The 12,415-nt window shown below is 41.3% G+C and overlaps 1 protein-coding gene across 18 annotated transcripts in view; it reads right to left on the bottom strand.

The window, feature by feature from the left end:
• ANKHD1 (ankyrin repeat and KH domain containing 1) overlaps positions 1 to 12,415 on the bottom strand; it is a gene marked incomplete at its 3' end in the record, with an annotated part of 121,926 nt that overhangs the window by 69,967 nt on the left and 39,544 nt on the right. For all 18 annotated transcript variants that reach the window (XM_082324262.1, XM_082324273.1, XM_082324272.1 and 15 more), the window contains exons 3-5: positions 6,644 to 6,800; positions 2,010 to 2,157; positions 961 to 1,108 (exon numbers count right to left, since the gene is read on the bottom strand). In XM_082324262.1, coding sequence (XP_082180388.1) covers positions 961 to 1,108; positions 2,010 to 2,157; positions 6,644 to 6,800 — 453 coding nt within the window. The remainder of the gene's footprint in view (positions 1 to 960; positions 1,109 to 2,009; positions 2,158 to 6,643; positions 6,801 to 12,415) is intronic.

Genomic DNA, 12,415 nt, shown 5'->3' with positions numbered 1-12,415 from the left:
GCAGCCAGAGCAGATATCCACTTGCAGACCGTGGAGGATCTCACATTGGAGCAGGTGGATGCCTGAAGAAGGCTGTGACCCTGTGGGAAGCCCACACTGGAGCAGGCTCCTGGCAGGACCTGTGGATCCGTGGGCTCCCCAGGCTGGAGCACGTTTGCTGACAAGACTTGTGACTCTGCAGGGGACCCATGCTGGAGCAGTCTGTTCCTGAAGGACTGCACCCCATGGAAGGGACCCACACTGGAGCAGTTCATGAAGAACAGCAGCCCGTGGGAAGGACTCACAATGGCAAAGTTTGTGGAGGACTCTCTGCCGTGGGAGGGACCCCACACTGGAGCACAGGAAGAGTGTGAGGAGTCCTCCCCCTGAGGAGGAAGGAGCAGCAGAAACAACGTGTGATGAACTGACCGCAACCCCCGTTCCCTGTCCCCTTGTGCCACTGACGGGGAGGAGGTAGAGAAATCAGGAGTGAAGTTAAGCCTGAGAAGAAGGGAAGGGTGGGGGGAAGGTGTTTTAAGATTTAGTTTTTATTTTCTCATTACCTTACTCTGATTCGACTGGTAATAAATTAAACTAATTTCCCCAGCTCAAGTCTGTTTTGCCTGTGACGGTAATTGGTGAATGATCTCTGCCTGCCCTTATCTTGACCCACAAGCCTTTCATTATGTTTTTCTCTGCCCTGTCCAGCTGAGGAGGGGGAGTGATAGAATGGCTTTGGTGGGCACCTGGCATCCAGCCAGCATCAACCCACCACACCATTACAGTTTATATTAAGAACAATCTTTAATAATGGCTAGGTAGGACTCTAAACACATCCACTATGTATGTGGCCTATTCTTAATAGTTCCTGTCATGTTTTCTTGTGAATGAAACTATCAGACAAAACCACAGATGTTCAAAACAGCTGCACGTCTTATGTGCCAGTCTTATTAACTCTTTGTGTTCCTGCTTCCCAGTTACCTGTTGAAGACTGTGCGTTGACATCTGCACAATGAACAAGGAGAAGTTTAACAATATCTACGTAGCCTCCACTGGCAGCTGCCATTAAGGGAGTTATGTCTCCTTTATTCCCTCGATCTTCAACATTTGCATGCATTGCTAGTAGCACCTATAGAAAAAGTTCACTTTAATGAATAAATTGTAACACCAACATTTTGCTTTTAGTTCAGTGGGGCGTGTGAGTGATTCCCCAGCCAGCCATGACATTCTCTTGCAGTAATACCACAAATGGTGAAGAACAATGGCACTCCCTAGGACCATTTATAATTACTACCTGCACTGTGGTCTGCTTCAGGAAATGCTGTTTTTTCTACATTTGTTCATATCTGCTAAAATCAACGTTAAATTACAGTGCAATACCAACATTTTCAAAAGTCACAGGGCAATTCACTAGCCAGAATGACAGCAGAGAAACTGTACACTTGCATTAATGTCCCCCGCACACATCGGGTCAAGCTTACAGGTAAACAGTTTTCTCTCTGTATTCTTGCCTGGCACCAAAACATGAAGCTGGCCACTTTCTGAGAACTATCTCCTAAACATCTTCAAAGAAGCACAAATTCTGCCCTTAGATACACAAGTATAAAAGCCAAAAATTAACACAAATTAATACACTGTTGATACAGATGTGATAAAAAAAAGGACTGAATGACTGAGACATGAGTTTTTAGAAGGTAACCACTTGTAGTGTTTGATTTTGCTCCTATTTTAGATCCTCTTGCAATGTCTGCTTCGCAGAACAGCTTGACTGCATCTAGAACAATGCCAGAAAAGTAGGTACACCATAAAACACAAGATACATTCCTCAGACAAGTCCCTTAAACCTAAAGGCATATATGACAGCATTTTCATTGAAAAGAGAAATGGAAGCTCAGAATAAGCTGTATTAACCGATATTCTGTTTAGATTATAAAGAATTATAACCAGAACAGCTAAAATGTTTACCTATCAAAGAAGCCCCTTAGACAATGCTTCACAAAGGCTTAGTTGTGATTCTATTTGTTACTTACTTGTGCCAATTCATAATATCCTGCTGAACAGGCCAAGCAAAGGAGACTCTCCCCTTCTTCAGTATGTTCATTTACGCTTCTTCCTTCATCCAACAGCTTCCGGACAGCATTTACATCCCCATCTGAGCATGCTTCTGCCAAACTGCGACTGGAAAATCAGTTACCACAGAATAAGCTGAAAATAAACCTATAATAGATGGGTAGCTTTCCTATGCAAGAAAGAAGTCATTACTTGAAGACTCATGACATTAGTATTAAGCCTTACTAGAAAATATACCTTACAGATTTTTTTAAGAAAAAGTATATGTATATACACACACGCACACACATTATTTCCACAGGTGAGATAAAGACCTTGCTTATGTCTAAATTAGCTCTCGTCCTCATCAGTTGCTAACTCATATAAGCTCTCATGTAGACTAGATGCAGAGAAGAGTGCTCACAACTAGGTAATTTGTGGTGTTTGCAAGACACAGAAGTAAACCTCACTGATGCTATTCAGACTTCAGTGGAATGCCAGAAGCACAGAGGCTATGACCACAACAAACTACTAATTATAGGTACCAATGCAAATTTCTGGTAGAGATAAATCAAAAAAGTGAACAGCCTAGTACCACAGAGACCACTAATACTGAATACTGCAATAAGACAAACTTCTGACCATTCTCTCCTGTAGTGGGACTATTTCCTTCTTTGCCCTAGCCCAAAGCTTTTTTTCTTTTAATTGAAAACACCACTTTCTTAATTTAAGCAGTCATTTCAAAGAAAAATTCTTACCTTACCTAATGACATCTTAAAGGAAGACAGGAGAGGAGCCTTACAGAAGTTTACTATGTTTCCTTTCATTCATTTCACTGTTAAAAGCATACTACAGAAGTTTTCAGATGGATAAAATAAGCCAATTGAACTGCATGTTTTTTAAACAGCAATAACAACACAAATCCTGCATGGAACACTACTAACTCATCCTTAAAAAAAGCCATGAGGTAATTACAAGCTAAGAGTTAGAAGGAAAAGACAAGACAAACCCCAAGTTCTTGGCATCTAAAAGCTCAGAATTCTATAATCACTACTTTAACCATCATTAACCTCTGAAGCAGAGGGAATAGCTATTTCCCCTGACACCTAGGAAAGTACACTAAACAAGTCTTGAAAAAGGTGAGCTGAGCTTCAATTCACTTCAAACCAAGTCACCTGTCCTTTAAATCTTTTTCTGTACAAAAAAAAAGAGTCTAACAGCAAAGACAACTGTTAAAGCACTGCTAAACGCAAGTGTAAACAAGAGCAAGTCATGCTCAGTACCAACTCAGTTATAATTCTCTAACTGATGATACAATTTTATTTAGAAAATATATGCAAGGAATCACAGTCCCTCAGCCACCGGGAACCAAACTACAGCTAATGATGCCTTGGTGGGAGGGGGAAGGGAGGAAGAGCCTTCTGTTATAAACAGTAGAGGCCTGTATGTGATGCATCGTATCAGTATATCTTATTTGCAAGATATGGAAGCTTGTTTCTTAAAAAAAAAAACTAGTGCACTCGGATTCGTTAAAAACCTCAAACTTCTGCTTTTCTTCTGTAAAAGATAGTTTACTCAAGAAATTCACTCACAATGAAGAAAATATCCATTTGAGCACGAAGTTCCCTCAGGAAAGCACACAAGTTTCAATTTTCAATTGTTCAAAAACTGTAATGGTTAAACTATGTTAAATCTCTATTTGAAAAGGAATTCATTTGCCATATACCCCAAAATGAAATAAACCGTGCTAGCAGCTGCCAGATAAAAGCTGAGATCTGACCTGAAGAGAATACCCAGTATCTGATCACTCATATTTGCATTGTAATCACTAAGTATTTTAAGCAAAATAACTGATATTTTGATAAAGTTTATTATTTGGCTACATAGTCAAGTCCATATACTGAAGCAATGGGATCCCACTAAAAGGCTGCAGGATGCTATCAAACCTGCCACCTTCTCCTGGGGGGTAGTAAGGGCGCTCACAGCGCAAGCAGTCAAACAGCCCTGCTGCAACCCGCACGTAACCGGGCATTTACAGCTCAGGTTCCCACGTTCAGCTGGGATGAAAGGGTGGGGATACATGCACTTTTGCACACACATAGTCTAGCCTTTAGACGTGGGAGCCACCCAACAGCATAACCTGCGAGACAAATCCTGAAACAGATCCACCATGCTCAGAGACGACCTTAAGCCACTTCATATAATACACAATTGCTGTGAAACCCAATATGCTCTGGGAAAAAGCTATTAAAAACAAGACTCTTAGTTGATTCTAGTTGACCCAGGCACCTCAAGACATCTCCCAGTTTGCTCCCTGCTCAGGTTCCCTTTGAGATATTTCCAAGACATTTTGTAAAAGCGACAAGAACGACACAGGAATGCTCTTCCAAATGAAGCACAGGATGCTGTTGATCTTTGCTCCAAGGGTGCATTGCTGACTCATGTTCCACTTGTTGTCCACCATGAAACTCGGGTCTTTTTCTTCCAAGTTGATTTTCAACTATTCAGCCCTCCCCATCTGTACCAATGCACAGAGATATTTCTCCCCAGGTGCAAGACTCTGCATTTCCCTTTGTTGAATTTCATGAGATTCCTGCTGGCCCCTTTCTCCAGCTTGTCAAGGTCCCTCTGAATGGCAGCACAATCATCTGGTCCATCAAACACTCCTTTCAGTTTTGTATCATCTGCAAACTTGCTAAGGATGCACTCTGTACCATCACGCAGGTCATTGATAAAGACATTAAACATTACTAGCCCCATCAACCCCTGGAGTACACCCCTAGCAACTTCCCTTCACCTCAACTTCATGCTACTAGCAACTCTGAGCCTAGTAGTTCAGACAGTTTTCAATCCACCTCACTGTCCACCTGCCCGGTCTGTACTTCATCAGCTTGTCCCACAGGATGCTGTGGGATACAGTGTGAAAAGACTTGCTGAAGTCAAGATAAACAGCATCCACTGCTCTCCTCTCATCTACCAAGGTAGCCATCTCATTGTACAAGGCTTAATCTCCCCTTTGTAAAACCATGCTGACTACTTCCCATCATCATTTTGTATTTACTATGTTAGGAAATGGGTTCTAGAAGGATTTGCTCCATCACCTTTTCAGGGACTGAGGTGAGGCTGACCTGCCTATAATTCCCTTGGATCCTCCTTCTTGCCCTTCTTGAGGACAGGGGTGACATTTACTTTCTTCCAGTCCTCAGGAACCTCCCATATTCTCCATGACCTTTCAAATAAATTGAGACTGGCCTCGCAGTAACATCGGCCAGCTCCTTCAGTACTTATGGGTGCATCCTATCAGGTCCCATGAACTTTTCGACTGGACTATGCCCAACCTGTTTAAATGCTCCCTGACCTGATACCAACCAAGGGCAAGCCCTCCTTGCTCCAGACCTTCCTGCTCATCTCAGGGGCTTGGGATTCCTGAAAGCAAATCTCACCAGTAAAGCCCAAAGCAAAGGCAGCATTCACTACCTCTTCCTCTTCTGTGTCCCCGTGACTAGGTCCCCTGCCATATTCTGAGGCAGGCCCACATCTTTCCTCATCTCCCTTTTGCAGCTGATATACTCACACTAATCTATCTTGTTGTCTTTCATGCCCTTTGCCAGATTCAACTCTAGGCGGGCTTTGGCTTTCCTAATCACATCCCTGTATGCTTGGACATTGTCTCTATTTTCCTTGTGGGCCACCTGGCCTGCTTCCACCTCTTGTACGCTTCTTTTTTACGTTCAAGCATGCTTCCCCAGCGTATCTTCATCTCCCCATGTTTTGATCCACAAGTAATTTCTCTAGCTTCAGTTAGGAAATGAAACTATATTTGTTCTATATTCGTACTTACATTTTGAGCAACGACTCAAGACTACTGCCCTTACTGTAAGCACTTTGTTTTGCAAATCCCAAGTCTGAATTTCAAGAGGACATCTATATGAAAGGAAACTTAAGACTTAAGTTCTGATCTTAGATCTGAAGTTCAACAGTATATGCAGTCACGCCACCCCAACAGTTTAGAAACTATTTGCATCACTTGTCAGAGTAGAAAGTATTTCAGGACCCCTAAAAATGCTTTGAAATTACCAATGTAGAAGAAAGCTTTTGACGACATAGGACAAATCCTCAGTTCTGTCATCATGGGAGTTAAATGCTGTTCTCATTAATTATCAGTTACAAAAAGTTATCAGATAATAGTTTCATTTTCTCCCAAGTTCCTGAGCAAGATCCTGGGGCAAACTGTTGCCCTGTAAGTATTAGTATTTTCTTCCAACTTTTAATACAATGAACTAGATTCATCAGTTTCCAACAAAGTATGCTGAGGCATTAATTAGAGAACTATTACCAACTCTTCTACAGCTAAGAATTTAACCTGTTTATGAAAAAGAAATCAACTGTCTAGTACACAGAAAGAGCAGGTTAGAAAGTAACATTTTTTTGTACTTTTCTCTTACACTTTGAAGTCAATAACCTGATGGGAGAGTAGTTACACCTTCACACTTCGCTTCTGCTAGTAGTAGAGCAGATACATTACCAACTATAAAATTAACTGAATTTGAAGTTAAAAATATAAACTTACATTCTATAGTTGGGAAACTGGGGGTGAGGAACAATCAATACATACTTGTCCACTTGTCCTGCATTGTGATTGTTCTCTGCTCTCATCCGTGTCAATGCAGCAGCAGCTTCATCCAGTGCACAGCTGACAGAGGATGTCAGTCTTCGGAGAACCTCAGGATCTGCGAAGGCTTTACCATCGGCAGTGGACAATTTACCAATTCCTTCAGTGTACGTTCGTTCATCAGTCAGGTTAGTATGAAAGTCACACAAAAGAAATGCAAAAACACTATTTTAGATTTCAACCACATGCACTATTAGTTAAAAATCATTTGCAAACATGCCAGAAATCAGCTACTTAAAAGTAACTGTTAACATTTGCCTAAGACCTGAACATTAAATTATAATATGGCAGTAGGAAAACTATTTTTCAACTGGCAGCTTCATTACCTGTCCCAAATTCCCAACTCATAGCTTTGAAGAATAAAAATAATAACAAAAAAAAAAATCTCAGGGGAATAAGGAGAAGTCCAGGGGTCAAGCTCAAAACCAGAAGTTTGGGAAACAGGTATTATTCCACAGGCTTGGTTTAATGTTTTCTGAATGCGAAGAATTTTCCAATTTAAAATGTAAAGTTATTATCCCTTTCCCACATAACTCCACTCAAAATGAAGTGGACTTCGCCTTAATATACCTTTTCTTTTTTAAGATCAGGAAAAAATTTTTAAAAGTTAGCTTAAAATCCCAATAATTTAACATTCTGAACTGCTACATCTCTAGCTACAGGCACAAAAATTATGAAACAAAATTTCAAATATTTTAAGTATACTTAAAATCATTGCCCCCTCTACACTAGCATTACACAGTAGAAATGCCTACTCAAAAAACTTTTGTAACAGCTTCTTTTTAAAAACAGTTTCTTTGCTGCAAGACTAAAACTGAAGGCCAATACAGAACAGCACCATAAGCAGGTATTTATCCCACTCATTTACATGGCTGATATAAAATTATGGCACAGTTGTGTAGTTTTACCCCACACAGGTTTTACTCCATACAGTTCATCACAGCCTTGAGCACAGCCTATTTTACATATGCAAACATCACTGCACAGTTGCCTCTGCAGTGTAGACAGGACTTATATTTGCATATACAAATGTGCAAATAGTGTAAAGAAATGCACTGATGGATAGTACACCACCACCCCCCCAAAAAAATCAATTTCACATGCTACAAAAAGCAAATGGTTACTGGTTTATAGATTAGCTACCTTCCAGTGATGAGTCAGTAACTTTTCAATTCCTTAGCTGTTAAACAGGGTCAAATTAGATATAAACCTCTGAAAATAATACATCTTATACCTTGGAAGATTTGCTATTTGGTACGTGCATAGCTCTGCAAGATTTATTTACACCAAGTCTCCCACAATCCAGCTTGTAACTATTACAGAATAAATACTGAAATCATAGTTTGAAAGTTTCCAACATTATCTTCAGACAATATATTTCCCCAGTTTGAGAGCATCCAATTTGTTTCTCATTAATTTAAGAATCAGTACTTACCAAATTTCTCCGCCCTGAAAACAATTTAGACCAGCATACGCCAGGCACACTCTGTTACATTATCCTACATCACCGCTGCAGTGCTGGTAAGCATTGGCTTACAGTATTCAAACTCAGTGTTGCTGGAAATGATGAAAAATCCCTATCCTGACACCTACGATGGGCTGCAGAAGTTTACTTGGCCGACCGAAACTGAGCATGGGCTATGAAGATGAAGCTGCTTGAGATACTTGGTCAGATCCAAGCACACTACCTCCCTGGCTCCAACATCCTACCTCTGGATCACTTCAGCACTGTAAGAGGTCATGAGAAGCAATTTATAATAAATTACCCACGCCACGATAAAATGAAACATTACAACTAGATCTGTCCACACCACACCCATCTGGTTTTCTAAGACTGTCTAGTGCACTGCCATCAGAGCAGAGAAACATAGGGCCACAGGCTCTTGACTCCATGTACTTGAAGAGGCTACCGGCCACATGCCCCCTTCCACCTCCAAACTGCTGAGGCCTTAACCTTTCTAGCCACTGCTGTTAAATATAGTGAGGCTATAAATAACAAGGCTCAAACACCACAGCTCACACCTCAGATATTAACAAAAACTGAATTTGTTGCTGGTTTAAAAGGCGATGTTGGCTCTGCAGTTGCGGCAGGTGGGGCAGCGGAGGATAGTCACTGTGAAACTGCATCAGGACATCAATTTAGTACCAAACATACAGAGAAAGTCATAGTTTTTACATAGATCTGCTTCTCCAGGACAGCTCACAGAGTAACTACACAGATGTTTACCCTAGCTATTTCTGGTGGCAGTGATGGCTTACACTAGCTTGCAGCGTACATAAAAGTACTGCCTAAGGAAATAAAAGGAATTAAGTCTTCCCAATTCAGCACTTAGGCATCATCTAGGACGACTGCAAGCAAAGCTGAACACCGTGGCAAGCAAAGTGGAAAAGTACCCAAGAGAAATCCACAGGATTTAGAAAAATGACCCCTGAGCAAAGGCTAAAAGGAGTAGATTTAGCTTACAAGGAGCAGCACAACAGCAGTTTTCCTCCACTTAAAAGGGTTTCATGAAGGAGCTAGCTGGTAAACAGCTCTACTGCTGGCAAAAGAAGTGGGAAATAAAAAGTCCAGTCAAAAAAAACAAACAAACAAAACAACCACACCAAACACCCACCTTCCCCCCCCCAAATGACCTGGCTATCTGAAACTAAACTGGATATCTCAATCACTTCAGATCACTAAGGTAGTAGATGAGACAGCAAGCAGAACCTACACTTGACTATTCTCTCTATTTTTAAAGTTTCATTCTTGAAGCATTCATACATGGGATTTCTGAAGGCAAGAGAAGTCACACCACAGATCTGTCCTGTGTCCTGTAAAGACAAACTAACTTCAACCACTGCAGAGCTCCTGCTCCAAAGCATCTGTTTTCATGGATTACTGCTGGTGGTCTCCTGGAGGACTTACCAACCACAGGTCACTGTCTCTTCCTTCGAGCTGGTAAAAACATGCTGACAGCCCACTACAGTTTCCTACTTTGTTCCAAAACAGGTGCTATAATCACACCAAGGACTTTCGGAGGGTAAGCTGAAGATGCCTTCTATTTACCTCACCAGCTACGGCTCAACCCAGGTGCCATCCCCCAAGCTGTTAATTTCCTACATTTTTTATATGGCACATGCCAAAACTAATCAACAGCCACAGAAGACATCAGAGTAGACATTTGTTAGGCTGGGTGGAGTAAAAGGGAGACAGACTACAAGAATTACCACTGCAGACACCCATTCATTTATTTTCATTTTGCAGGTTTACAGTACCATCTAAATAATTGCTTCGTTTTTACTTCACTATGATTTAGGATGACTATGTCAGAATCTTCTTGCTGTAATGCTCACTTATCTTTTAATCTCTAATTTAATTGTTATTGTGTCCACTTCATAACCATTTGCTCATGTCACTCTTCCAGGTCTTTAAGACACCTCATACACACAGGGACAGCAACAATCTGATCTACACACAGGTGCTGAACTAAAACTCTTCTTGTCTCCTCACATCCAATGAATACTGAAAGCATCTTCAAGACCATTCTCCACATTTGCTCAAATTCATCCTTCTTGCATGCAAGTAATCACAATTTCTCACATTATTACAGTCTCACTAGCGTGTTACTGATTACTGATCTGAGACTACCTGAACTGGAATCCAGTGTTTGACGTTTTGTGCTTCCTGCAGGGCAACGGCACATTTTCAGGAATACAAGCCACCACAGAGGATGTGTAACATCATCTTTTCATGATGATGAGAATATGGGAGCCATGGCAGACTGTTTTTCATTGAGAACAGTCTACAGTCATTAACCATAGGGAGATGGTGATGTTCCCAATGTGAAGTTACAGCTTACCACTAAAATTAAGAGCATGTTCATAAGCAGACCAAAAGGAAGTACTTCCATACAACATGAGCTGCCATGCAAAGGCCAAAAAAGTGAATTTAAAAATAGATCAGATAGGATAATAGAAGGCATAGGCTTTACAGTAATACTAAGAACAGTGGCCCTGGCAGTCACTATTTAAGGACATTCTCGAACAAGAGACTACTGGAAGGACAGAGAGAGGAGAGACTATCACCTGTACTGTAATCTCACTGCTTTTCCTCTCAGGTGTCCACAGCTAGACCACTGCAGGGCACAGGGAGCTAGACACACCTTCAGTCTGCCTTTGTGGGGCAGTTCTTTAGCTGAGCACCTTCTGCTGAAGCCGTGTGCCAGTGTGTTCACAAACCCTGGCAGGGACAAGGCCAGCAGCATTATCCAACAACTGAAAAGAGAGCTCTTAACCATCTCTGGGAACAGGTTGCCCAGAGGACTTGTGGATGCCCCATCCCTGGAAGTGTTCAAGGTCAGGCTGGACGGGGCTTTGAGCAACCTGATCTAGGGCAAGGTGTCCCTGTCCATGGCAAGGGGATTGGACTGGATGATTTCTAAAGGTCACTTCCAACCCAAAAACCATTCTATGATTCTATTGCCTCCCCTGACTGGAAATAGATGAACTAGCTCCCCCCCCCCCCCCCCCAATCCAACACATCAACACAAAGACTGTAGATCTCTAAATTAGAGAGAAAAGCATGCTGAGAAAACAGTTCTGAATTCCAGGATCTGCAAGCAGATTAGTCCTTCTACTGGGCCACACACCACTAATTCTATGGTACACAGATTGAGGCTGCATCTGAAAAGGGTATTTCCACAGTTCAAACAAGTCAAAAATTCAACAGTTTAACAGAGATTAAATGTCCAGTACAACTGACTACTACATAAACTAGGTTGAGTCTGGAGCAGATGACTTTTTTTTCCTAAAGCTACTATGGCACACAGCATGACTGATCTTAGTGGCAAATAATGCCAGATATTCCACAAGTTAATGCCATACTACTGAACTACTGAACTATTTAAATTAGCCTGAAGTTGATGATAGAGGTGTATTAGAACAAGAAGCTCACCTTTCAACGGAAAAGCTTGCTCATCAGATACACACCTACGCACCTATAACCAACACTGATTTGAAGCATGGGCTTCCTTGTTGACTTTCAGACTCATCAGGATATTCCTACCATCCAACTACCAAGGTCAGAGTTTTAGGGTAACCTGAAATGACCTGGTAACCTCTCAGCGTGATCTTCCTCAGTTTAACCCATCAAAGATACAGATATCACCTCAGAAAAACTGGAACACAACCAGGTTTGTGTCTTTGGAAAACCCAAATGGGCACGACCTTATACCACTGGTATGATTTTGCCATGAGGAATCAGAGATTACGTTCTCCGAAAACCATGTCTGTGTATTTTTACAATTCAAACACAGAAGTTGAAAGCCATGAATAAATCTTAAAGAACCAGCATGAATAACCTAGGCCAAAGTTGTTTCAAGTTCACTGCAGTAAAGGAACAAGCCAGATACCCACACCCAACCATTCCCTTCCCTTCTATTTCAAGAAAAGGAACATTCTCACAGGAGCATCTGTTGCTCTACCCTTCCTAACTGGATAAAATTCATATCAAGGATAAAGAAAATATTTAAGTGTAGTTTCTAGCTGGTAGCTCATAATTATCACCATTTAAAATACCTTAGAAATAAATTACTCTGGTATGGAGGCCACAGTTAAGTCCCTCATACCACACACAGCCGGCGTCAACATATGCTTTAAACATCAAAGGAGATTGTTCCAAAGAGATCAACACATCTAAGCATAAGAGGTAACATCCAATAATCCTCACAAAAA

This window comes from Platalea leucorodia (assembly GCF_965183815.1).
Source record: "Platalea leucorodia genome assembly, chromosome: 11".
Lineage (NCBI taxonomy): Eukaryota > Metazoa > Chordata > Aves > Pelecaniformes > Threskiornithidae > Platalea > Platalea leucorodia.
The sequence above is the reverse complement of the archived record's forward strand: the minus strand, read 5'-3'. Positions and strand labels throughout refer to the sequence as shown.